We start from the raw sequence: 27,124 nt of genomic DNA on the forward strand, positions 1-27,124 counted from the left end.
TCTTTTCGCATATTCTCAATGTTTTTTTTAAATCAAATCTCAATGTTCCACGTCGTTAAACTATCTTTCTGTTTTATGCACAACTCACTTTCACTTAACATTCGTTTTGAATAATACTTTTACTCCTGCACAGGCATACGATTCACACTCCTGTCTCTGTCTCTCTGGCATGGAAATCAATTTTTAAAACTAAACAAAGCTACATCTCTAAACGGTTTAAAGTTCCAACAAACTAAAAACTCAATGTACAAAGCCTAAACAAAGTCTAACAAAACTTTAACTCAAAAGCAAAACATAAATTTCAAGTGCTTAAAATCCAACACATAATTCGAGCAGGAAACACTCGCCAAAAGAGGTAAGAATTTCATTTAATGATTTTAAATGTTTATGTACTTGATTTATTCCTACAATCTCTGAGTGTGTCTTATAACTATAAATAATGTTTTAGCACCCTCTGAAGTAGTGGCTTAAGCAACGATTACGAGTACGATTACAATTACAATTCTTTCTCTTGACTTAATTTTAGTTTTCGATATTTTTCCTAGTTGATTGCCACACAAATTTTGAGGTAGGGTTTAGAAGGGCATCTGCTCCACGTCTAGATTCCAGGCGGGCAAACCCCTACACACATAAATGCAGCAATTGTAGACTGTTGGCTCGACCTTGCCCTGCTGCACCAGGGACAGAATGGAGCTCAAGCTTCCCAGATGATAGTTGGGCTTCTCGGCCATGCTGGGCGGCGGCACCTCTCCCTCGCTGTTAGCTGCAAAATCAAAGCACAGATGAGAGAGCTGTCAATCAATATTCATCAGAGGAAGTCAAACCTTTGATAGTTCCCTTTTTGAGCCAGGACATTTTGTGGATTTGGGTCCAGGGCATCACTTGGCTATTTCCGGGTTTCAGCCAAAGGCTCAGCAATGTCACAGAGACGTTGTCCATGTTGCCATCAAGAGCGGGCATCAGAGTGCCCACAATGGTGGGACACAGTGCTCCATGGTAGTAGTCATGGGCTCCATAAAGAGCGCTGTACAGACCCGTGCCCAGCATCCTTGTGGAGTCGCAGCCAAAGAGAAAGACCACACTGCGCACACGGGCACGACAAATGGCACGTCCATTGATGTACTGCAGGCCAGAGCCATGACCAGCATAGCTATGGGCAGAAGGATTCGTTTAGGGAACAAAAATAGACACAAATCTCAGTCAAATCTCACACAAAACAATCGGCCAGATAGGCCTGTCGTAGCATCACCTCCTCCGTGGGCACCGTCTCGAACAGATGCTGCCAGTGGGAGAGCCAGTACTCGAAGAAGCTTTTCAGTCTCCTCCCGGAGTTGGGTAAATCCGCGCCAGGATTAATGACGCACATGCCACGCTTGATGCTGCGCGCGAAGTATCCATGCCGGATGCTCTCCTTGTGGTATTGATAGAGACGCCACAGACAGTGCAACGATTTGACGCGGGAAAACTCCTGGGCCGTTGCCAGCTGCTCCCAATGCAGATGATCCAGTCGCTGCGGGAGAACAGACAAGACAACAATAATTAATTGCAACACAGATTAGACGGACAACAGACAAACCTCATCGACCACCAGAATGGTGGGAAAACCCTTGGCCACCTGCACTTGGCGATCTTCCAGCGGCTGCCATTCGCTGGCGAATAGCCTGAGCATATCATAGACCATATGAATTTCATTCTCATTGCTGGTCATTTCGTAGGCAATGTGTTTCATGTTTGTAGAGGTTAGGCGGTTGGCATGCAGCGATGCCTGTGAGAGCAGAATGCGCTGATGATTGCTCCACTGACGGTCCACACAGAACTCGTCCACGCGGCTGAATACAGCCTTCGTTTGGCTGGCAACGGCGCTGCAGTCGTAGCGTTGGCCCAAAAATACGAAGGCATAGGGCGCCATGATGTCCCGAAAGTCGGAGAGAAGTTTCTGTAAAGGAATAAAAATGATTGCTGACTCCGTTCGCTGCCTGCCACTCACCTTCAGAAAGGCATCGAAGCTATTTAGCTCCTCCCAGTACTTCTGCTTGACCTCTTTGCTCTTTATATTCAGCGGATCGACGGTGACCACTCGCCTGAAACGCTCCACCAAGGTGCTGTACTGCTTGAAGATCTCCGCCAGGCCGCTGTTGCTGAAGCGCAGACAAATGGGTCCCAATTCGGGGCTGCGGCAGTGCCGCAGAAGCGACAAGTAGATGGCACCATCGGCGGCAGAGATCTCGTTGAAAACGGAGTAAGTGGTGGCCGGATTGAAGCTCTTGCAGAGATGCAGGACACACCATTCGGTGGGCAGGCCATTGCAGATGTCGTTGATGCGTGCCAGGCCAGCCACTGGATCGTCCACATCCTCCAGGAAGTCCAGGTGCTCGATGGCCTCTATACAGGGCGGCCTTTCGGGTTTTTCCCTCTCCTTTTTCTGCAGATATTTGATGATGTTCTGCAGGAATCGGTTGCTGTTTAGCAATTGTTGGGTTAGCCAATGAAGCTTCTATGTAGTGTCCCTTTGTGGGTGCCCACCTTTTGTAGTCTTTTTTCTCCTTGTCGCTGGCCACGCGCAGCAGGTCCTCGGTGCTGGGCCGTTGATTCTCCAGGTCCTCCGCCTCTGTAATGTATCGCAGGTCGGTGGACTGGAACTGTGCCTTCACCTGGTAGTAGATGGAATGCTCCACATTCCCATTGCGGTACTCCTCGTCCGCTCGCAGCAGATTGTATTCTGTGCGCGGGAAAATGTTCCAAAAGTAAAGCCATGAAAATTACTCAAGGAAAGTGCTGCTGTTCTACTTCCTTACCTTTCGCCTCGGGCCCCACATCTGCGCTGGTGATGCCTCGCAGCATGTTCTCCTCCGCCTCCGTCCCAAGCATGGCAATGGATTACCAATTTATTTAATTGTTTATTTCAATTTATTTTTTTGTTGGTATTTAATCGCTACAGTGAATAGGATGGTCGCACGATGAGTTCGCATTCATCTTCAGTTCGATGATGGGGCTGTCGATATTTTCTTGAAAAGAGTATGTTTGGTATTTCTGTCGATACTTGTTGATGAGTGTTGCTGTCGATGGATTTTTGGTGAGGGCGGGCAATGTTCTTATAATTTAAACAATATGATGCGGAGATAGATGAGGAGATAGGTCGATAGTTATGATAGTTATGGAGATCCTTACCCCTCTTTAGGATGGGAAAGACTTTGATTGTACGCCATTGATCAGGGACCCATATGCTGTAAATAACCTGTTGTAATCTTGTTAAAGATTATTCAGGGCTGGGCTCCTGATTGCTCGTATCATGTCATATGTAATTCTATCTATGTATTCCTCCCGCAGTGAATTTTTGAATTTGAATTTTTCATATGGTCAGGGAAATCCTCTCCTGTTTGCCACTCACCGTTGACGTGATCAAGACGTGTCTGAATTCGCGATAGTTGCGATATTAGCGATATTGCTAGAGCAGCGATAGCTGAGGTACTGTAAAGTGGCTGCAGTCTGCAGCGCTTTGCAGCACTAAAAAATACCGATTCGTCTGGTAGATTTTTTTTTGGTATTTTTTAGTACGTCGTTTAAATACCCCCGCGGTCGCATTCTCCGGTAAATTTAACAAAATGTTAATTATTTGTTAATTTCGCAACGAATTCGTTGAAAAATGTGTGACTGGTGTAGCCGCTGTTGTTTGCAGGTAATTGTTTATCAAATAACATGTAGGATGCGCATGTAACAAGTTTTTGGGGTTGGGGTGCTCCACTTGGCTTGTTGTTGATGTTGATTTGCAGGTTGGGGCTCGTGCGTTCATTCATAAAAGCAAGGTGCTGAGATTGCAGGTGGCCAACGAACAGATGTTAGGGTTGCCACCACTCGATCGGGGGAGCAGCAGGCGAATTACAATTTTGAGCAGGAAAACTGCGCATCAACCACACCCTCCGGTTGCCCTATAAAGCCTTACGCAACAACAAAAAGGCCAACCACGCACACACCCACACTCACTCACAGCCAGAGATTGCCAATTATTGCAGAAAAAACAACAACAGCAGCAGCAGGGAGCATCTTTGGACATTTACAGTTTAACTTTTACATGTTCCGCTTTGCTATGACTCTTCTTCTTTTTCCGTGTTCCGTTATGCTTTGGCTGCTGTTCTTCTTGTTGCCTGTCCCGTTAGGCTATGGGCATGTCTGTTCTTATTCGTTTTTTTGTTCTTATAATGCATGTCGTGACGCGCCTTTTGGTCTGCTGATGCTGCCACTGCTACTGCTCCTGCTGCAGTCGCGTCGCTGCCAACTGCATTTTGTAATGACGTCTTTCGCGAGAGATAACGGCACGTTGGCGTTGGCTGCGTTTTCGGCGCGTGGGCTGCCACTGCAAGTGTGTGCAGCCCATACGTTCCACCCGCTCCACCTCTCCCCTCTGCACTAACTTCCCACAATGCACCATGACCTCTCCCCAATGGAACCGTAAGCTAGAAAATTGTTTAAATATTTGATAATATTCTAATGCAAGCGGGATTAACCGTTATTGGTAGATATGTGGAAGGGGGTTCAGGTGGAGGGATTCACGGAGGAGGCTGTGCAGCTGGTACGCTGTTTCTCAACTGGACGAACCTTTCGTTGAGTGATTGAAACAGCGCAGGCGCATGGCCGATGCTCTCTCATTTCATCTCATCTACTCTCCTAGCTCTTACTACTCTTTTTGCTACGTTGTTCGGCCAGCGCTGGCAGCGACGCTGGCAGAGGCATCGGCAGCGGCAGCGGCCACAGCAGCGCCACTCAGCATCCTTTCTACTTATTAATTTTGATGTTGCTTTTCACTTTTACTTTGTGGCATGTTGAACGTGCTGTGACCTGCCATACAACCAGTGTTGGGCAACGCCTGCATTGGGAAGGCGGGGTTGGTGGGGATGGGGATCACCACCCACGCAATCTGATGTTGTTCTTGGTGTTGTAACTTTTTTGTTTCTAATAGGAAATTGGCATGCATCACGCACCTACCACTCCACTCGTTACTTCACCCTTCAACCACCCGCTCAATGCTTGCCCCATCCCCTGTTGCCACCATCCCTCCACTCTTTATATTTGCTGCATTATTGATGGGCCCAAAGCCTGGCACGTACATTGTCCTTTCCGCCTAGCAAATTATAACATTAATATTACATTAACACACACTCCCACGCATACAAACACACACTGACGTATATGCGTACATATACGCACACACGCAGTGAGAGCGGCAAGTACTCAGATGCCACACATGCATTGGGGAGACATTAAAAGCGAGGCAAAATGGCTAAAACTTTCACAGCATCCAGCAGCGGCATGTAAAATAATGTAACAAAATGCGTTCTAACACGAAGCAAAGCAGAGGAGGGGCAGCGACGCTGGCATCGACAGAGAAAGCAGCAGCAGCAGGAGCAGGAACAACGAAAGCAAAGCCACCCCCAAAAAATGTGTGGCACACATTCCAACAGTTGCAGCAAAGCGGCGCAGCTGGCGTCGCTGTTAACGTCGCAGCATCTTTGCTGCTCTGCCTCTGCTCTGCTCTGCTCCTTTCTTTTCTTCTGCTCCTGGCAAAGTCAAAACGAATTTCGAAGTCGACGGTTGTGGCTGGCGCTGGTCGTTTTTTCTCCACTGCGCCTCAGCTTGAAAAATACTATTTAGGCTTTAAAAAACGAAACCCCCCCATAGAAAAAACCGAGAATCCTAACGCAACGCACAAACAAACTTAAATTCTAACCTAAACGAAAATTTCAAATAATAATAAAAGCGAAATTGTAAGGAAGTGAAATGGAAAAATGAAAATGCAAAAAAAGTGTAGCACACACATTTGGACTGTGAACTGTGCTGGAAAAAACGCCCACGAGGCATTTTCCGATTGGAATAAAAGTTCCCCAAAACGCAAGAAAATAAACATTATTAAAGCCACAAAGACAGGGATGAGGTGGAGGGCGGGTGCAAGAAATGGCATTTAAGTAAATTAAGGTGTGGTGATTTATGCAACTTTTTTAGAGGCACACACACACACACACATTGGGACAGGATAGACGGAACAGACAGACGGGAAAGACGTAAAGATGGTGGACTGGAGGGGGAAACTGCACATACCTCTAAGCTAAGACCACACACATACACATATGCACACACACATACACACACATAGCTATCAGAAGAAGAGAAGCGCAAAGAGGAAGAGGCATACAAAGTAAAGGATAAGCAAGAAAGAAATCGAAATTAAAATATTTGTTGTACAGCAACAACAACGGGAGCAGCAGCACCAGCAGAAGCAGCCGCAGCATCAGAGAGTGGCTCGAGAGAGTGAGAGTGGAGGAAAGGGAGAAATTTCGGCTGTCGCTGTAATTCGACGTTCATCTCTGCTCTACTTTGCTCTCCCATCTCTGCTCTGCCATAACTGCTCCTCTCCCTCACGTTTTGCTCTGCTGCTGCTGCTCCTGCTCTGCCTGGACTGCCTCCTGTTTCGTCAAGTGAAAACATTCGAGCTTCGTCAAGTTTTGTAGGTATTTTGGCAGAGCACAAAAATACACAGAGCCATCATCTGAACCGAACCTGCTCCCTGTCGTTGTGGCCAAAACTAAAGAAAAAAGAATCTAAAAACGGTTGAATTCTTGCATATAATAACAAAAATGAAACAACAATTGATTGTTACTTATCCGCGAAAAGTTAACTTTTATTAATTATACATTTTGATTCGGAAACTACCGAAAAACGTAACTATTTTTTTTGTGGCCTTTGCTGTCCAAAAGGCGTTGCCGAATCGAAAACCTCGAATGGATAAAACAACACAAACCCAACTATAACCTACAGATCTCATGCAGGCACATCCCTTGAAAGAACCCTTATGAAAAGTTCCAACAAATTCAAAGAAAATCTACATTAATCATACGCACCAATTAAAAGCACAAAAATCGAGAAAATTTCACAATAAAATAAAGGAGAAAAAGGAACAGAACCATAAAAAGCAAACAAAAAGCTAAAACTCTCTAGAGAAGGAGCAGCAGCAGCAGCAGCAGCATCATCGGCGGCAAGAACATTCTGCTGCATAAATAATACACTCCACACACAGAGACGGGACTGGACGGGACGGGACGGAAGGACCGACACGCGTCATATAGGAGGAACATACCAGGCAAAGGAGCCCGAGAAGAGGACTCTGGGAACAAACACACGCATGCAGGAGGCGCAGGGGGAGGTGCTGGATGTGGTGTTCCTGTTCTATTATTTAACTGCTTTCAACGTTAGTGCGTTCAACCTGACGAAAGTCGATTGAAAGCCGCCTTCAACGGCATCCAGCCACCCAGCATCCCTTGCTCTCTCCCGTTCAAAACATCACAGAGAGGCAACGTGAGAAAGAGAACAAGAGAGAGTCGAGTCTGTGGGAGAGAGTGTGACGGCAGGAACGACGTCAACGTCAATCCGCTCAATATTTATACATTGAACCGAGTCTGGCCAAGAGCAGAATCCAGTGTCAGAGCCAGAGCCTGGACCCCCAAAACGCAGACTCTCCCTGGTTCCCTGCTGGGCCTCAAAATAAATAACATCTGACATCTGCCCGACTCTCCGAATCCTCCCCGTCTGTCTATGCATCGAGAAAGCACTTAACCATAAAGAAAACCCCCCAAACGAAACTTAACGAAAAGCGAAACAATTTCCATATAAAAAACATAAAAGAAACCAAACGTGAACTAAAAAAAAGAAGAAAACTAAAACAAAGCAATGGGCGCCAAGGAAAGTGTCGAGGCAGCCGCCAAACTGAATGCCGATGGCTGGGGCCATGTGGAGGTCTGTATATGTTTCAAGACAACAAAATATCAGTTACTTATCCATTGAAAACCCTAAGAAAATCAGAGACAGTCGTAGGTCAAAGTTGGTGTAAAATTCAACTTAAGGACGGCCAAATTTTAAACCAACTTGAATGAGTGCTGAAGAACCTTTTCTTATATCTTTCCATCTCTCCATTATATCCGTCTTTCTCTTTAATTCCTACAAATTGTTATTCAAAGACTTTTTACCGTCCATAAATTCCCCTTTTAAAAATATCCATCACTTGCCAAAGATTGTCAACAGTTTGATGAACCAATTCGAAATGTCGCTCATCGCCCCGAAATGTGTGTCACTTTCAAACCCAATTGCATTGCCCCATGTCAGAGTGCTGCGAGATCCACTCTTGCTCTTTTTTTCTCGCCTTTTGATTGATTTTAAAAATACATTTTGACAACAACACGTGCAGCATGAGCCACGAAGAGAGGAAACACACAGAGAGATGTGGTACTATTACCACCACTCTCACTCTCACTCCCATTGCCATTCCCATTCCCATGCCCATTGTTGTCGGCGTTTTCTGGTGCTCCACTTTATGATCACTCTTTGGGCCCCCCGAGCATACATGTCTGCCAGCAGAGATCTGTGAGATTTGAGAGATCTCTTGAGCAAAGTGCGGGCGGTGTGGGCGTCTGTGGCGCTCACGAGACGCCAAAAGAGAGAGAAAGACAGCCCGAGAGCCGCCGACTGGGGCTGCTGCGAGAGTGTGAATGGAAAATGCTTTGATTTTGATTTTTCTTTGGCGTCTTTTAGTTGAGTCTGTGGCGTGCATTTGTGATGTTGTTTTGGCATTTTCAAGATCTCTTTTAGCCGCAATCTGTGAACCGCAATCCGAGTAAGCCAATAGCCACATAGGAAGCGAAGCCGGCAATCGAATGGCCAAAATCGTGTTCATAAAACAGGTGTCTCTGTCTCCGCGTTTGTTTAAATAATGTAAACATAAATAGATACAGTTATACGGCTATATAAATATATTTATAAGCAAAAGCTAAGGCCGTCTCCCATGTGTCAGACATATGGGTCAGACAGAGTGAATATTTTTGAAATAATTATCCCCCCCTAAAAAGAGATTTCGCATCTGCAATGTGCATCTCAGAGAACGAAATCAAAAGCAAAAACATCAAAGCAAATGTTCCGCTTTACAACGTTCCGTTTGAGTTGTGGATTTTCTTTGGTTTTTGACACCTACACAACAGCTTTTCAACGGCCGAGTGCAGTGATGGGGGAGTGGACTGCACCGGCGTTCACACCTCTCGGTCTCTGCGGTCTCTGCGGTCTCTCGGTTATGTGTGGATGATAATAAACGTTGGCGTGTGGGCTGCTGGAAAGACCTGTTTTGGGAATAGTTCAACTGAAGAAACATAACAAATATTTTATAGATTTACTCATATTTTGTGTGTTTAATCTTTACAGCGAGGAAGTCGCTACCACGGCCATCGGCATAATCAGCGATCGCAGTCGCTAAATCGAGGGCAGGCGCTCTCGCAGGCGGACGTGAGCGGCATGTGGTGACATCGGGGTGCCTCTGGTAAAGGTAAGTCATTACAACTAATCTTTATTCTATCTCTAAACTAATTTAATCTTGTAATGTTTTGTGTAGGATCTGCGGGTAGCTGCGCCAACTGCGCCATGGGCAACAAATTGAGCTGCTCCTGTGCCCCGCTTATGCGCAAGGCCTATCGCTATGAGGATTCACCCTGGCAGAGTTCCCGACGACGCGACGGTCATCTACTGAGGTGCGTTCTAATAAAGGGTCTAGAGAGGGGACTAGACTGTCCCTCTCTCTTTGTGTACTCCACATTCTCCTTTGAATCTGTTTAAGTTATCTGACTGTCAAATGTGCGCCTATGAAACAAGAACACCAACAAAACAAACTGAAAAATAACTAGAACCACAATTGAATACGCTCTTTCGATTAACTTTTTTCCAATCCAACTAATTGTGTTTCTCTTCTGGTTTTTCTTTCTTTCTCAAAAAAACCAAAAACTATTACCAACTCAACTTACGAACTTATCCAATAATCCAACAAACAAAACACACACAAAATGCGGCCCAAAAACTTCTCCTGCTTCAACTTTTCCTTCCCCACAACGACAACAACAACTGTAATAACAACAACCAAACAACCAACAACTATAACTACAACAACAAATGTGATTCTTTGTTTTGAGAAACATTTCCTCTTACAACAAATTCAAATTGGATTAATTCTACAAACAATCGAATCAATTTACAATCTTGATAATTGTATTTCTAACCAACAATAGTTCGTTCAGGTTGTGGGCTGAGGTCTTCCATGTATCCGCCAGCGGAGCCGGCACGGTCAAGTGGCAACAAGTTTCGGAAGATTTGGTTCCTGTGAACATCACCTGCATTCAGGACTCGCCCGAGTGCATCTTTCACATCACCGCGTACAACAGTCAGGTGGACAAGATACTCGATGTGAGACTTGTGCAGCCAGGTGAGTGCACATTCATCACCAACATCATGTTAGGTCACCCTCCTTATTGAACAACATCTAATTTCCAATTGCTCTCTACAAACAGGTACACGCATTGGCCAGGCATCAGAGTGCTTCGTTTACTGGAAGGATCCCATGACAAATGATACTTGGGGTCTAAATTTTACATCGCCCATCGATGCCAAACAGTTCCGAGAGTGCTGTGTAAGTATTCTCTTACAGTCTGCCAACAAACAAACAGAAAAAATCCAGCAAAATCATTTTGCATAACAACGACAACAAACGCGAAAAAAAAGAAAAACACTTAAAAAAAGAAAGAAAAAACAAGAATTTAATTAAATCAAAACCTCAACTGATACCGATACCGATATATACCGAAAAACCTCAGCCACCACCCACTAAATACAACACTAAAACAATGGTCTGGTGCAGGGCCCCCTGGCCCCAACCCCACTCTTCGTCTCTGGCTAATCATGCCCCCGCCAGCTCAAGCACTCTTCTACTCGTACTAACTAACTACTACCAAAGCATCTACCCTAACCACCAACCACCACTGTCATCGAATCCCCCAACTGAACCACTCACCCACCCAAAGAACCAGAGAACACCCAACGAACTTACACAGACAATGAAAACACATAAAGTACTCGAACTTACCCACCCGTACAGCAGAGAGAATGGCGAAGACGGCACAAGATTACGCTGAAGATGATATGATATGAGTATGATGATGATGATAATGCTCTGACTCTGATATGAATGATGTTTGCTTCGCATCTACATACATCTGTCTGTTTATTATCATGATTTCATACATACATACGATACATGTGCATCCCATAATCAAACTTAAGGTTCCACAGTGTCACACGACATTGGATTAATCTAACGAATAAATCATATTCAAGCGCTTCATTCGCTCAGCAGAAGTCACTGTCCACCTTTTCCTCTGAGACAACACACGCACAAAAAGAAACCATAACTATTTCCGTGTACTCCGCTAATTAGAACAAATTTCAACGCGAGGAAAAATATTCGTCCACTTTTCTTTTTATTCAGTTTTTAAATGGTTATTTTTTGTGTTTCGGTTTTCCCCAGTTGAAAATTAATTAGTTTCTAGTTGATATCGTTGAAGAATTTGGCCAAAAGTAAAGTAGAAATTGTAGAGATACACTCACACACATGCATACCAAACACACGCAAAAAAACACACACAACACACAGTCTTAAAAATGTAATCACTTCAGTTGTCAGAAATTGAGAGAAAAAACACAAAAAGTGCTTCCAATGTAAGACTAAATTTGAATTCTGTCCGTTGCGTCTGTCCGTTAGTGTCCGTTGGATGTTCAATTTTTGAAATAAATTAGTATTCCCTAAGATCAAACTAGAGAATGATCGTTAGGGCGCTCTCTTTAAGTACATTCCAGACACGAAGTCACACTCTACTGTTACGCCACGCTAAAAGAGAGAGAAATTTTCGCCCTTCTGTCTATTACAATTTCTAAAATGTAAAAAGTTTGTATGTTCTTGGATCAAATATTTAATTTCTGACTTGAGGAATAGCCATTATCATTATTCTCCTATTCATACATTTACCTTCAGGAATCATCTTTAAACACACATGTATACACGACATAATATGCCTATTAATATGAATATAGATTCTATAATATATTAGTAGTCAAGCATAAACTGTCTGGACTAGTGTCTAATAATAACTTCATTTTCTTTTCTTACTTTGCGCATCATATGTTGCAGGTATCTTACATTGTAAAAAAATACGTTAGTATCGCTTCATATTATTTCTTTTCCACTGTGTCACACACACACCACCGCACACGCACACATACAAACCACCAAGTAATTCTTTTTCTGTCACCCAAAATGTGTCTTTTGATCGCAGCTAAAGATATGTGTACATAAATCGTAGTAGATTCAAATGGAAATCCCCTTTACCGGGCATGTACATACTATAAGATCAAACCACAGAATCACACCGACACACACACATCACACATACTGAGTGTTGTATTTGTTGTAAACTTTTATAGCTCTATGTGTCTACGCGCCCACCCACTATATCCAACCACCCCAGATTCCAATCTCGTTTTCACTCTCAGTGTTTTTTTTTTGTTTGTGTGTTTTCTTTTTCGATGTTTTTGGGAGGGTTTCAAACTGAAAGTCGTAGGACTTTTCGGGACCATTTGTGTATATTTATATACAATGTTCCTCATTCATGTGCAAAAAAAAAGAAACGATGGAGAGAAGATGCAACAGCGGAAACGATCCGATCCGGAGAACATGAAACGCAGACAGACACCAAAACACACACACACCACACTCACACACAGCCATACACACACACACACACACACACTAAAATTTGTTAAATATATTTATATTATATATTCTTTCATTTCTTTTTCTCTCTTCTAATCATTTTTCGAAATCATTCTCGAAACACGCCAAAAAAATACAATACTTCCCCCAACAAATATATAATGTCCACCCAAAAAAATACAAATAAAAATGTTTCATTTTTGATGCATTTCATTTTCGTACGAAACATTCAATTCGAAAACATTTTCAAAAATAACCAAAAAAAAAAAATACCCAAAAATTAATACCGACGGATATTTCTGTCACCAAAATCAATATCAATAAAATGTTAACAAATATATTTAAAATAAAACACGCAACACCCTCCTACAACAAACAACAAAAAACTCCAACCAAAACTCAACAACAACACCTACAACAATAACAACAACAACAACAATACCGCCTATAATAAACCCCCGAATGTACACCCTTCTACCGACTGTCTCTGAAAAATCTATATTCTATCTATATATATATGATATCCGTTCTCTCCCGTGCCCCCAATCCCCTTCGAAATGTTTTTATTATCTCTAACAAATACTTTATTTAACTATCTCTAAATATATATTTATGTATGTATAAATATATTTTTCAACTCGATTCGTTTGCATTTCTTCACGTGTGCCCCATAAACCGAAATATCAAAATTATCGGAAACAAAAAACAATTAAAACGAAACAAAAAATGTAAATGAAAACAAACAAACAAAACCGTAAATATTGATTGATGATCAATGATTGAAATGTAAATAATTTTGTGGAATTTGTACATGGAATGAAAATGCAAAAGAAAAACGCAAAACGCTTTAAAACAATCGCACGTATCCTCTACTACAATACCGTTACCTATCCCCTACAATCCGTTTCCGACGAGCCCTAATCCGAACCGAATCCCGATCCCGATCCCGCGTCGACCTCCCATGCCCAGCCAATCCGCATCCTCCGCTCCTCCCGATCCGAAGATCCCATGCAAGTGGGCGGTTTACTACGAATCGATGCAATTTTTCAAAATCAAAAACCATCTTACTCCAGTGAGGATTTGAATGAGTATCAGAAATACTAGAAGCAGACAGAAGCATAGACACAGCAACAGTAACAGAATCAGCATCAGATTTATATATATAGATATATATAGTATATTCTTGGAGCATCATTTATCGCCTTGAAGGCGCGCCGCTTCCATTGAGGTTTCTGAAACCCAAAAAAGACAACAAAAACGAATCAAATACGAATGCGAATGCGAATGCAAATGCAAATATTCAAGCAACACCGCGCACATGGCTTACAATAAATTTGTTAAAGTTAAAGTACAGAAAATAAATCAAAACAAAATCCAAAGTTCAAGTTTGAAGAGTTCTGAAGAGTATCCAATAATCAAAAGCAAATGTTAACGTTAGGCTAAGTCGATGTTTAGATCAAAGTTATCAAATCACTTACTAAGGCTGCGCTGAGCGCTGAATATCGTAAAAAGGAGAGAATAACAACTTCTAGGAGAACATTTCAGAAGTATATATTTATGTAATATACATATAATGCTCGTTTGTGTCCTACACTCTACTACTACTCGTACTACTGCTACTATTACTACTCCTACTAAAAATATTACTACTACTAAAACTGCTTTTACTATCTAGATATATATTGTATGCCTAAACCAAAGCGTAGATCAAGGCTTCAAGCACCAAAAGCTCAAGCTTCGAAAATACTTATTTTTGCACCCCAAAATACAATTCTTCTTCAACAAGTAGATCTCGTAAGATATTTTCTAAAAACACAAACACAGAAAAACACAACTCAAGAAAGTGAAAGTTTCGCCAGGCCACCGGCTTGTGCCCACTAAGATCTCCATCTGTGAACGAGAGAAAGTGATTCTAGAGAAAAACAGAAAAAGACAGAAAAAAAGAGAGAAAGAGTGAGAGAGAGAGAGAGAGAGAGAGGAGAAAACCGCACACACAGAACCTTGTAATCCCCAATCAACTAACCTAATGATAGTGCGACGTTTTACAGTCGCCTTCTTTCAAATTTTCACGAAAGGCCTCGTCGTCGTACTCGCTGAAATTGGATCCGCCGGGCAAGGGCAAAGTGAAGGCCAAGCGAAAGCCTCTCAGCACTCCGGCGTCGCCATCGCGCGTCCGCCAGGAGCCCCAATGCACCTGCATGTCCGCCGAACAGTATGCGCGCCTGAGAACCGATCCACGTGTTAGAGGTGAGAGCAAACAACACACAACAAACAAATAAACAAAACCAAAAAACCAACCCCCCAAAAAATACTGGGATAGGTCCTCTAGAGAGTAAAAACATCCATCATCAGTACCACGATGATGAACGGCTCTCTCTGTCTGCTGCCCCCCACGAAAGTTTACGTTTCATTTCCTCTGTTACTTTTGATTTTACTGCAAACAAAATCTGTCAAATCTGAAGTTAAATCTGAAGATGAATGAACACTCAGAGCTTTAGCAAATAGGCGACAAGTCCTGTACTCCACCACGCATCCCCACACCCATCAAAACTCATCCGCCATCCTCATTGCAGGTTCATCCACATTGCCGCGAAACGTTGGCTCGCACCGCATCACCGATGTCGATGGCCATCAGCAGCAGCAGGTGGGTGGCAGCGGCAAGGTGGCCAGTGCTGTAAGCAGCACCTCGCTGTACGACAATGTAGCCAGCGGTGGGTCAGGAGTAAGCCAAAGCGGTAAGCCAATACCCAAGCCAAAAATGTATAGATTCTCTGTAATAATCACGAATTTCTCTCCCCTGACACAGACACTTTGCAACGACAGATGAAGGGACAGCAGGAGCGAATGGATGTGGCCAATGCTGGGGTCAACACCAATACCCCGGGCGTAGTTGTGACCGGTGTGGGCAACGCGGGTGGCAATGCGGATATGTGCACCCAGAATCATGTGGGCTCTCAGGTGGGCAGCGACGATACGGCCGCTTGTCAAATGGACATGGATATGTCTAAGAGTGAGGGCACCCAAGCGGGCGGCGGTCTTCATCAGAATGTGGGCACCTGCACCTCGTCCTCAAAGTCAACGGGCACACGCAGCAAGGACTTTGGCGATGATATGGTATGTTCAGCCGCTAAATCTGGCCATTACTCACCCACTCATTGGTCTTCTCTCTTCCCTGTTGCTGTACAGGCACGCGACGCACACTCGCACGACATGCACCAGCACAATGTAATCAACAACAATACACGCCGCAAGACCAAGAGCACTGAGGACATGAATGTGGATACTAGCACATTGAAGCGCATGCTGAAGCCGATGCCCAGCACCGAGTCGCCCGTCACCTCGCCCGAGATGGGCCGACGCCGCTACAACTACTATAATGCCAATGCGGCTCAAACACTGGGACCCCAGCACATGCACCAGCACGGCATGAGCATGGGCATGGGCATGGGCATGGGCATGGGCATGGGAATGGGTGGTGGCGGCGGGGGCGGTGGTCATCACGTCATGAACAACAACACAATGGGCCGGGCCAGCAGTCAGTCGTCGCGCTTCTCCGGCTCAAGGTGGGTGTTTGTGCTTCGAAAAGCTCTCCTCGACGGCTAAACACTGACACTCTTTACCTTCAAATAGATCTTCGCATGAAATTGGACGCGGTTATCCGCCGCGTAATCTCTACTTGGAGCTGGAGCGAGAGCGGAGTTGCATTGAGGGCTCGCCACCCTCGGATAACGTAATGTTTGATAACCAGTGCTATGCCACGACTCCCAGTTCCAGTAATGGCAATTCCGATCAGGATCAATCCTACGGCCAGCAACAGTCCTCGGCACAGCAACAACAACAGCAGCAGCAGCAACAGCAACAGGCCCATCATCAGCAGCTGCAGCAGGCGATTGCCCATCAGCGAGCCGCGCGACATCAACATCATCATCAGCAGGCGCCAAATGTGACCCCGACACCGGGCAGTCCCACCTCGCGACTGCTCCTGGAGTATGAAATGCATCTAAGAAATACTCTAGCCAAGGGCATGGACGCCGAGTCCTATAGCCTGCACACATTCGAGGCTTTGCTTTCCCAGAGCATGGAGAATCTGGGTGAGTAGGGTTTCGTGGCGTTTATCCCTTAGCTCTTCTTCGTTTTGGTTTCCATTTCCTCTGTTCTTGTTGTTGTTGTGTGTAGCTGAAAGTTCGATTCTGTTTTGTGTTTCGTTTTTCTAATTGAATTTCGTCTCTTAATTAGCTTTCGAATCAAAATGTTTTGTCTGTCTGTCTGTCTGTCTGTCATTCAATCCAAGCCTGTCTGTCGGGTTTTTTGTCTGTCGTTACCCGTTTCGAAGAACCCATGTCAGTGGCCTAATCAAGTCAGGTGTTTTCGATAGAGCGGAAAGGGTTTGGATGGATAATCTGATTAAAAGGGGAAAAGAGAATGTGTGTGTTACAGAATGTTTAAGACTATAGGGTTGATTGTGTGAGTGGACTATAGAATTTAGATAATTTTTTCTTTTCCCTTTATTGTACTCGAATTTGTTGTGCGAATTGTTTCTACATGCTTTTTTCCATTATCAATAGTCCATTTATTCATGTTAAAATAATCTTTCTCGTACCTATAACTAAACCTAATGCTATCCCTTGCCATAACACAAACAAAATGCTCTCATCCATTGCCTCCTCTACTCACAAAACATCCACAACAATCAATAAAACCATCATCAGAATTCGCTGAAAGCCTACCCGGATCGAACCAACGCAGCCCATATCCACTACGTAGGCGTAAGTAGTTCCATTCCAACTCTTGCACGATGAGATCTCTTTTGCAGATACATAACTATATCTATAGCTTTTTATTATTCCTCAAGCTGTTTTGGAATGCCTTTCAATTAGGATCATTGATCTTGATCTTTGAATCCGTATTAATTGTTTGCTTTACTTTTCGCTCTACAGCCAATGCCAAATCTTCGACCTTGCCATTGCCGCCACATCGGCCCTTGTCCTCGATACGCGACAAGGAGCGTGATCGCGATCGTGATGGCTACTACAGCGATCGAAATGAATTGATACGCGAGAGAGAGCGCGAACGCGATCGTGGCTATCTATCCGATCATAATGCCAGGTATGACTTATTATTTATCAAATTTGTGAAATGCAACACACTGAATCTTCACCTCTTTCTCTGTAGTTTCTCCAACTCACGTTGCGCCTCTTGCATTGGCGAATCGGCTCGTGCCCAATGGTTCCGCCATTCGGATGGCTGGCGTTCGGGCAGCTCGACAATTGGGTCTGGTTCGGGCCATGGCATGATGTCCCAGCAGATGCCAGGTACTGGCGGACACAAGCGCTCGCCCTGGGACTCTTTGCCGTCGCTGCGTCAGGACAGCAGCCTGAACGATTCGGGCTACAAGAGTGCACGTGCCGATTCCCTAGAGCAACGGTGGGTGTCCGCTTAGCTCACCTTTACGTTTAAACAAAACTTAACAAACTTGGGCATTAATTGTGCATTCTAGGGCCGAGTTTATACGTCAGGATAGTCTGCGATCGGAGTATTTGAGCGATCGCGAGTCACGCTATGGAATTGTACAACAGGCCTCGATTGAGAGCACCGATTCGAGGATGTGCTATTTAACATCATCAGAGGTGAGTGTTTAATACACGCAAATACAAAGAGTTACTTAAGTGTAAGAGTCCTACGTTGCTACATGGCCCATTTAGTTCGAGTTTCTTATTAAACTCCCTCCAGAAATGTAGTTTCCCTTGCTTTGAGAATGCAATTTCTTTTACAAAATGCTGAACATTCGTCATAAGCCACTACCATGGAGGGAGGCTACACCCTTGAATCTGTGCTATTTATAGAGAGAGAGAGAGTGAGAGAGCGAGGCGACAAGGGAATTGGGTCAACAGCATCAGAGCAATACCAAGACTAACAGCAAGAGTGGCAACAGCAGCAGCAAGAACTCCTCTACCTGCAACTGTTAACAGAAGAGCCCCTGTTAGATCTGAATGTAGGAATTATACAGATGTATATGTGTATGTGTATATTCTATACATATACGAGTGCGAGTGTATAAATATATATTCAAAGCCGAAAAAACGTAAGATGGGAAAGTCAACTGGCGCATTTGTCTGCAACATAAATGATATTTTTAGTTGCAGCCCCAAAGCTGACCCAGTTACACGTTGATTAAAAACAAACTGCCACACACACAGCACAGCCCACAGCCCACAACACCACAACCCACAGCCCTAGCCCACTCCCAGTATCCATCCAGCATCCCCCGGTATCTGTAGGCAGCAGAGGCACCATCCCACATAAACTTCTAAGCAAACAACAGGATGATGGGGCGAAAAAGAAAAACTTTCTCTTTTTGCAAACCAAAGTCCCATGCTTAGCCTGAGATTCATTCGATGATGAAGAGTCCCTCAGAAACAAGATGATAAATGATAATAATGATGATGGCCGCTAAGCGTCGTTGCATGTAAGAGGGCGTGGGGCGTGGCAAGTGGCACATGGCAAATGGAAGAGAGTATCATATGCATATGCATATTAATTGCATACTTGAGAAATCTTGTCTTGTTAATGCCAAATTTATATATCGCCTTGACACTAATGAGCCGCAGCCTCCACATTCTTCTTCATCTTCGTATCTCTTGGAGTCCGACTGCGACTCTCACAGGAGTGTAAGAGATGGAGAGAGTGAGAGAGAAAGCTGGAGTCGCTCGCCCGCTCAGTAGTTAATTGTAATGGACTTCGTTCCATTGTTACACTGACACACACAATCTCTCTCTGGTGCTTCTCTTTATTGCTTACAAGTTCGCTCCCATCCCAGTCGGCTTTTCCAGCTCTCTTGCGGCGGCGCATGCGCTTTAGTCCTCACAGCCTCTCCACAGCAGCTTCGGCAATGCATTTCCAGTCTTCCAGCAGCGAAAGCTTCGGGATTCGGCTGCGGCTTGTGCTGCTGCTGGTGCTACTGTTGCCTGCTTCTGCCACTGCTTCTGCCTGCTTCTGTTTCTATGCTTGTGGATTCAGCTTCGGCTTCGTCTGCGCTCCGCTCCGCTTGCCACCGCTGTGTGTGTCATTGCTGCGCTGCTGTCTCTGTGTTGCTAGTGTTGCGCCAACTTTTGCTCTGTCGTTTTATAATCAACTCGAAATTTCATGTGCCTCGTCGAGCGACGTATGTGTGAGTGTGTGTATGTGTTTGTGTGTTTGCGTAGCGTGTGCGTATGCCCCATCCACACACGTGTGGGTGACTGTCTGTGTGTGTGTGTGTCCGTGCCAGATTTGCAACTTACGAAAATATTGCAATAAATAAAGTTTCACTCAGTGGGAAAACTTGCTACCTCCTGGAAAAAAAATAAGAGGAGCTGCAGCAGCAAGAAGTTTCCGAACGAATCCGCAGCCGCATGCTGCCGACCACGGCCGCCCGCACCCGCCCTGCCGCACAGGAGGCAACAATGAAAAATTGTGTATAAAAAATTGTTTTAAAATTCAGCCAGCCAGCCAGCGAGGAGCAGCCAGGAGCCAGGAGCCACAGAGCGGCGGCAGGAGCTGCAGTGGCAGTAGCTGCAATTTTCTCTCTCTGTTCCGTGTAAACTCTATGTATGTGTGCGTGCGTGTGTGTATGTGTGACGCTCAAAAGTATGCAATGTGTGGAAAAATTCGCTTTATTGCAATTTTGTAGAACGTGAACATCAGAAGCCGCAACAGCAAGTATCTACAGCAGCAGCAGCAGCAGGAGCAGCAGCACTGGGAGCCACAAACAACAACAATTTGTAGCAACAGCCATAATAATAATAACCATACAACCGAACAACAACAACGAAAAAAACAAAGAGAGCCGGAGGCCCGTTAAGCAAGTAAATGTCCCAAAAACAAACAGGAAATCTCCCCCAAGTCTCGTGTGCTGTGTTGTGCCGTGTGTGTGTGTGTGTGTGTCAAGCTGCGATTAAACGCTTTGTTAATCCCCACATAAGACTTGCTTCAAGCAGTTTCCCCCACCTCCATTGCCCACTCCATGGCAGTGCAAAATGCCTACGCACACAGTGCGTATGCGTAGTGTATTGTTGTTGAATGCCACACAACATGTCGTATGCGTGATATGCGAACAAATCTTTCAATTATAGAAAAACTAGGGGAAAACCCAAAGACAAATGGGTGAAAAAAGTAAACACAAAATAGTGGAAAATGCGATTAAGCGGAAACCACGTTTTCTTTTGCCTCTCCATGGCTGTGTGTGTGTGTGTGGGGGGGAAAGTGTGTCTCAGAGAAAGTGTCTCTCGTGTTTGTGTGAGTGTGCGTAGATGTTGTGTTTTGATAAGCCACACAGACAGACACGTTTTGTATTACAAATGTGTTTGGTGGTGCCGCCAGCAGCAGCAGCAGCAGCGGCAGCGGCAGCGATGTTTGTGCGCTTCGCTTGTATGGCTGCCTGACCCCAAAGAGGAAACCCATTGATAAATAATGATGATGAGAGATAAATTTTTAAAAGAAATATGTACGAAAGCAGGCAGAGATTTGGCATAGTTGGAACGCTTCAGTTCCCAATCATAACCTCTCGCCATTAGCTTCCATTTTGCGCTCCCTAGCGAGTCTCCACTGTATTTTGCTGTGCCGCTGTGTGAGCAAACAAGTCGAGTGCTAAGAGTGCTGGACAGTGTTTAAATAATGTAAATCGCCCTGCTGCTGCTGCTGATGCCTGCCTGAATTAACATGCCGCTGAAAGCTTCGTGAAAGCTCTTCTGTTAAGTAACACTTTGCCACAGGAGCTGTTGAAGAGCGTATGGCCAGGGGATTTAAAAGCTTTGCCCTGTTCACAGGATGTGGCAATCTGGAAACGAGGCAAGAGGCGGCTGTTAAGCTTCCTCCTACCACCCCCCCTGTAATGGGGGAGTCTTGTACTGGCTATGGGGGTACTGTGTGACTGTGTGTATGTGTGTGATTCCCCCTTTTAATTGTGTGCATTTTTGATACAAATTGGGCAGGCAGGTCGTCATCATCGACATGGACACCCCCATGAACCCTCGTTATTTGCACAAAAATATGCAAAAATCTGTGCAGACCGAAAATTGAATGGGGCAGAGAATTTTCGTACATAGTTTCCCCTGGCCAAACAATTTCTGCTGATAATATAATTTGACTAAACTGTCATCCACTCATTCTGTGTGTGCATTCCACGATCCTAACTTTTTCTGACACTTTGGCAGGCAAAAGTTTTCTCCACTTTTTTTTCGCTCCCATTTTTTATTTTTCCAGTTGAATGGAAAACTTTTTCACGCCGCTCCTGCGACGGTGGGGTGGGGGGTTGCCCCTATTGATTACAACTTTGCATTTCGAATTCAAACTCAATTGGCTTAATGAGCTTGCATAATTTAAGAACTTAAAATATTTACAATATTGACACTTAAGAGGATGGCTGTTTCAGGAGAATGCCATCCGCTTGGGGGGTCCATTCGAATGATCAATCAAATTGATTAATTACCGCCCCACCAGCAGCAGGGACAGGGACATGGCAAAGGAAAGGGACGGAAAAACAACATTGAACACATTTTAAATGCGTGGCAAGACATTAATTTATGCGACTTTGTGGTTTTTTCCCAACTGACACCAAAAGGGATCCCCAAAAAAAAAAAACACAGAAAAAATGGAAGATGGCAAAGGAAAAACAAAGTAAGAAAAGCTGACATTCATTAGAGGCTAAGAACAGGAAACGCGGGGAGATTAGGAAGGAAAAACTGTGTAAACACATAAGCCACTTTGGCCGCCACTTCCCCTCTTCCGCTCTTTTCTCCATCGCCTCGTTTTTTCATCCTGTTTTGCTCATTAGCTTTATTTTCTTATCATAGATGGTTTCGTTCCGTTCCGTTTCGTTTCGTTCTTTTCTTTCAAAAGCCAAAGGGGAATTCCCTTTTTAATTTTGTTTAATTTTCATTTTCGCACCTTTTTTTTTGCTTCGCCTCTCCCACTGATATCATTAGGGCAAATTGATGAGCGCACTGCCAAACAGCTGAGACTGAGACACTGAGACTGAGAGAGGGGCTAAAAACAAAAGCTGCAAACTTTTTTTCCTGTGACTTCTCCTCCGCCCTCAGGTGTGTGTGGCAAGTGGAACGCTAAATCATTTGGCACCGAGAGCATTTCAAGCAAATTGACGCACAGCAGGGGCTAAAAAAACGAAAGAGGCCATGGTGGAAGGGGAAGAGCTGCCAGCGAACAAAAAAAAAATGAAAAAGGTTCAACTCGAGTGATGCTCCAGACGTGGAAATTACAATTTGGCCAAAGAGAAGCAAGAGGTTGAAGATAAGGATAAGGTTCAGGCGGAGGAGGACGCTTGACATTCCATTGACATTTCAATAAGTGAAGAAACTAATTTTTGTATTACAAGCTTCTCTTTAGCAAAAAGTTTGCCATCTTCAAACTATGGAAAAGGGGGCGAAAGAAGCAGATGCTAAGAAAAACTGCAATATTAATTTGCAGCGAGTGCATTAAGATTGTGGGTGTGGGGCACAGTAGGGGACGACTCGGACTCAGACTAGAAATCGTTCTTGGAGGTGTGGAGGGGTTGCTGAAGGTCTGCTGCTGTCAGCGAAAGTTGGACGTTGGACAGTTGGCCAAAGTATTTGACACAAAAATAACAGTTTTCTTATTTGCCGCTGACCGAACGAACTGAGTTCTTTTCCACCGCCAACCAACCCGCTCCGAGCTGCTCTCTCCTTCAGTTGTAGTCTCAGTTTTTATTCTTTTCTTGCCACGTATTTCTAGTCCAAAGTTTTGGAACTAAGTTTCGACTGCTGCTTCTGCGGATAGTTGGACAGTTTTTGATACTCTAGCCAAAGGCGAGGAGGAACTGTCATCAGAACTTTGACTCCCAACTTGGCAGCCAGAGGGAAACATATGAGATCGTATGGGACTTGAATTTATCATGATGGATGGTGGAGTCATAGATGGGAATTGGTTTCTTCTCGGCAGTTTTTCTTAGCTGTAAATGTGCAATTAATCAACTATTATACACTTCTCGGTCTGGGCAAGTTTTGACTAGATTCATCTATGTTCTCCATAATTATTGCTGTAGCTTAAGCTTCCATTTCATTCCATTTTACTTGCACTCATTAACACGAACACCCAAATGGAATTTCATTTAAATTGTGTAAACTTTATGCTCGTTAAAACCATTTCTAGGTGCAACTCCGTTCGACAAAGTTATTAGTGATAGATGTTGCAGAAAAAGGGTTTCCCTGACCAACATTGATTCCATAGAAATGGAGACATGAATGCATAGTTTCAGGCTAAAATTCAAAGTACCTCCCACCACATTGGTACTCGTTCGTATCTGTCATGAAGTGTAGAGGTATAAACTGCAGGCAATGCCTGGCTTCAGTGCCATTTCATTCCCTTTTTTTGCCGCTGCCGCTTGTGGTGGTTGCTGCTGCTGCCATCTTCTCTGCCAAATGACATTATGAAATGCTAAAAGCCTTGAGCCAAAAGTTGTCCAAGTACCAAAAGCCGCACCCGCACAGCAAAAAAAAAAAATACCGAGTTCAAAGAGAGGGCGGGGAGAATCCTATCCTACAGATATGTACGTTAGAGAGGCAGATGAGAGAGAGCGGGGGAGACAGCGGGCCATGGCGATGCTGCCTTGAATTCATTTTCTTTTTCGATAATTCTTTTGGCTGCTGCTGTTGATGCCCCTATTCTGCTGCATATGTGGCAGTCGTCGACACATGGCCAAGAGCTCAGGGAGTGTCCCCTTTATTTTTTGGGTGTGTGTGTTTTTTTTTTTTTTTTGCGGTGGCCAAAAGCTGATTCCGAAAGCAGGCTTATGAAATTTAAGCGCATTTTCCCTGAGGGATGCCAGAGATGAATGGTTTAAAGTTTCCCCGCACAGAACTAGTGCCTGATTATACTGCCGAGTGTGGGTCTCATTAATTGTCCATGGATACACCTTGGATATTCAGAGGGAGAGAGAGAGAGAGAAAGGCAAAGAGAGAAAGCTACTTTGGAGCATAATTTAGAGCCTTTCAAGGACTTGGTGAACGATGCACTCGACGCCTGACTGCCGACTGGGCTCCTTTGAAAGGGATTTAAAAACACTTACACAACTTTTCACTCTCCTCCAGGACTCTTCTCCAGCACTCTTAAGCACCCAACATAAGTTTCAAGCCTTGAAAATGATGGAAAAATAAATGTAAACTTTCCTCCACATGCCTCAGCTAAAAAAGGAGTTTACCCTGTAGCTGTCTTTCTCTTTAATGTTTGTTTTTTCTTGCGATTTGCTAATTATACGAACAACAACAACTCCAACGGAAAGATGTGCTCGTACCATATATTTTTGGGGTCTGAATTCATTTCAACTGCAGAAACGAATCTCTGAACAAAACCACGTAAGATGATATCATACTGAAAAGTTAAAAAGAAACATCAATGAACAATTGGGTGGCAGGATGAGGGTTACCTGGGTGAAGCAGCCTTGATATATGGCACACTCCACACACTCGGAGCAGGAGCTGGAGGCAGGAGGCAGGAGGCAGTAGGCAGGAGTCGGAGTCTCACTCTCAAGTGCAAATCAAGTTAACCGAATAAAAATCCGCTTCCTAGCAGCCATTTGCCCTGTGTTTCGGCAGGTTCTCTTACTTCCTTTTCCTTCCTTCCCCTTTCTTTCCCTTTTTTCTTTTGGTTCTTGGGGTTTTTCCTGGGTTTTCCACGCGCGCTCCTTGATTTCTTCCTTCCTGAAATGGCAAACGATGTCGTTTTCGTTTCGTTTCGTTGCCGTTTGCCTCCCATGTCAAAAGATTATGCTCGCGCACTCATAAAAAATAATAAAATGTGCAAAAAACGCACAACTACATGGGGGGGAGTGGGGAGTCATGCAGTGGGGTAGTTGGTGGAGCTCACATGAGTGCACACACCCCTAGAGCCTGCCACAGAGAACGTAGAACCTGCCACGCATTTCTTTGTGTGTAACATGTAAATGTCGTTTTGGCATTCGCGCATTTTAAGGCTGCCAGAATCGTGTCCCCCGCCCTCCACCACGAACAGGTGTGACCCCAAAAGGGGTAGAAACTGGTGAAGACGGGTTGAAGGGTGGTTCGACCTTCTTCACCTCTCGACAGAAACAGCAGCAGCAGCGGCATGCGGCAGCTTCGGCAGTTTCTCAGGCCTCATTTTGGCACCTCTCTTCGCGCTGGATTTTCCATTCCGTTCCGTTCGTTTTTCCCCCTTAATTGGCATGTGTTCAGCATTTTGTACATTTTCGCACAGTTGGCAGAAATGCCGCTCCCCTTGGTACGTGGAGCACCCCGCTTCCCCCTCTCGAATTACCCGAGCGGGGGTTATGGGGCTAAAGATATGAATATAATTAAATGTTACAACTACATTTTGTGCATTTTTTATAAGTAAAGCAATGTTCCCCCTGTCTCTGATTCCAAGCGGTTGGTTTTGAGGACAGGAAGGAAACGTCCTTTGAGGTGTTTATGAAAATGTCTGAAAAAGCAACGACTGGGACGGCACAGAGACAGACAGTGATGGCATAAAGCCATCAACTAAATTGGCCCCCAAACCCAAGCCCAAAACCCCAGTAGCCAGTAGCCGCCCTGCCTCAAAAACTTGAATTCCATTTAGCTGCTTAGCTTTTGCTTTGTTGCTGGCCCAACAATTAAGGACAATGACAGCGCCAGATTAGGTCCTTAAGTTGAGAAATTAAGTTGAAATTGAAATGCCCCGAGATTGAGTTAGTCCCGAATAAAAGTTCTTAATGAGGGAGAGCGCACCAGCAGGCAGAGGCAGAACAGGAGAAAAGGAAAATAACTAAAGAAAACTCAAATAAAAACTATGGAAAATGTTCAGTGAATGTTTTCAATTTGCGTTGATTGGGTGGGTGGCAAAAAGCAATAAGAAAAGAAAAATGTAAACAAAAAACAATAAATCGAAGATGGATTTGATGGATTGACAACTTAGATTTTAAGGAATTTGCTGCCAGGTGTGTTGGGATTTTGCTCTTGTTATTTTTTAGATAGAATAAAAGGATAATTTGTAATTTCAAGTGGGTGTTTTTGCATGTCTCTCAGTTCTTATTCGAAATAAGTTGAAGGAAACACTTTCTGCCACTTAGTTAAACATGGCCAAACGAACTAACATTAGGAATCAAATAAAAGGAATATGTCACACTCGGATTTAGCCTTCGTTTTGTGGCAATTAAGTGTTGTCACACTTGTGCCATAGATATAGATTTTTGTACAGAAAATTCGATTTGCATAACTTTTGGTAGCAGAATATCAAATTGAAATTTATCTGAAATCTACCTACACATATTTGTGTGTGCGTGTGTGCATAAATGTATCTTGAATAACCTATTTTGTGGCATTTTGCATGTTGCAATATATGCCTGCGTGTGTGCGTATGTTGATTCCAATTAAATATTGATATTAATATTTATTAGCATACACACTAAAATCTCAATAAATTTCTTCTTGTTTTTCCATTTCAGGTAAGCAATTTCAACAATTTTCCAATCTTTTCTGG

General features: G+C 44.1%; 3 protein-coding genes across 14 annotated transcripts in view; 2 read left to right on the top strand and 1 right to left on the bottom strand.

Moving 5' to 3' along the window:
• Positions 1-378: 378 nt before the first annotated feature.
• Positions 379-2,968, bottom strand: LOC117579619 (separin). Its single transcript, XM_034265574.1, has 7 exons — positions 2,796-2,968; positions 2,524-2,719; positions 1,988-2,459; positions 1,577-1,936; positions 1,212-1,510; positions 825-1,150; positions 379-763 (listed from the first exon to the last, which is right to left on the bottom strand). The coding sequence occupies exons 1-7, from the start codon at positions 2,866-2,868 to the stop codon at positions 576-578; spliced, it is 1,914 nt and encodes a 637-aa protein (XP_034121465.1). The 5' UTR covers positions 2,869-2,968; the 3' UTR covers positions 379-575.
• Positions 2,969-7,034: 4,066 nt separating this feature from the next.
• Positions 7,035-9,557, top strand: LOC117579621. Its single transcript, XM_034265577.1, has 3 exons — positions 7,035-7,782; positions 9,235-9,355; positions 9,422-9,557. Exons 1-2 carry the CDS (start codon positions 7,717-7,719, stop codon positions 9,331-9,333), a joined length of 165 nt encoding a protein of 54 aa, XP_034121468.1. The 5' UTR covers positions 7,035-7,716; the 3' UTR covers positions 9,334-9,355; positions 9,422-9,557.
• The window catches only part of LOC117579616, an 84,898-nt gene continuing 67,199 nt past the window's right edge, over positions 9,426-27,124 (top strand). For 3 of the 12 annotated variants that reach the window (XM_034265567.1, XM_034265569.1, XM_034265559.1), the window contains exons 1-11: positions 9,426-9,557; positions 10,089-10,282; positions 10,368-10,486; positions 14,671-14,869; positions 15,196-15,357; positions 15,429-15,736; positions 15,809-16,185; positions 16,253-16,713; positions 17,560-17,728; positions 17,795-18,046; positions 18,120-18,249. In XM_034265567.1, the coding sequence (XP_034121458.1) occupies positions 9,451-9,557; positions 10,089-10,282; positions 10,368-10,486; positions 14,671-14,869; positions 15,196-15,357; positions 15,429-15,736; positions 15,809-16,185; positions 16,253-16,713; positions 17,560-17,728; positions 17,795-18,046; positions 18,120-18,249 (2,478 nt within the window). In that variant the 5' untranslated portion in view covers positions 9,426-9,450. Of the gene's footprint in view, positions 9,558-10,088; positions 10,283-10,367; positions 10,487-12,040; positions 12,065-14,655; positions 14,870-15,195; positions 15,358-15,428; positions 15,737-15,808; positions 16,186-16,252; positions 16,714-17,331; positions 17,389-17,559; positions 17,729-17,794; positions 18,047-18,119; positions 18,250-27,124 lie in introns of all 12 variants that reach the window. The other 9 variants (XM_034265565.1, XM_034265566.1, XM_034265552.1 and 6 more) reach the window with 9 other exon arrangements.

This window comes from Drosophila guanche, unplaced genomic scaffold (genome assembly GCF_900245975.1).
Source record: "Drosophila guanche unplaced genomic scaffold, DGUA_6, whole genome shotgun sequence".
Lineage (NCBI taxonomy): Eukaryota > Metazoa > Arthropoda > Insecta > Diptera > Drosophilidae > Drosophila > Drosophila guanche.

Excerpts from the sequence above, each read along its gene's own strand:
- LOC117579619 (XM_034265574.1), bottom strand. The coding sequence starts at position 2,868 with ATGCTTGGGACGGAGGCGGAGGAGAACATGCTGCGAGGCATCACCAGC. Across the intron at positions 1,937-1,987 it reads GCTTCGATGCCTTTCTGAAG|AAACTTCTCTCCGACTTTCG; the intron begins GTGAGTGGCAGG and ends ATTCCTTTACAG. Across the intron at positions 1,511-1,576 it reads CCATTCTGGTGGTCGATGAG|CGACTGGATCATCTGCATTG; the intron begins GTTTGTCTGTTG and ends GTTCTCCCGCAG.
- LOC117579621 (XM_034265577.1), top strand. The coding sequence starts at position 7,717 with ATGGGCGCCAAGGAAAGTGTCGAGGCAGCCGCCAAACTGAATGCCGAT. Across the intron at positions 7,783-9,234 it reads ATGGCTGGGGCCATGTGGAG|CGAGGAAGTCGCTACCACGG; the intron begins GTCTGTATATGT and ends TAATCTTTACAG.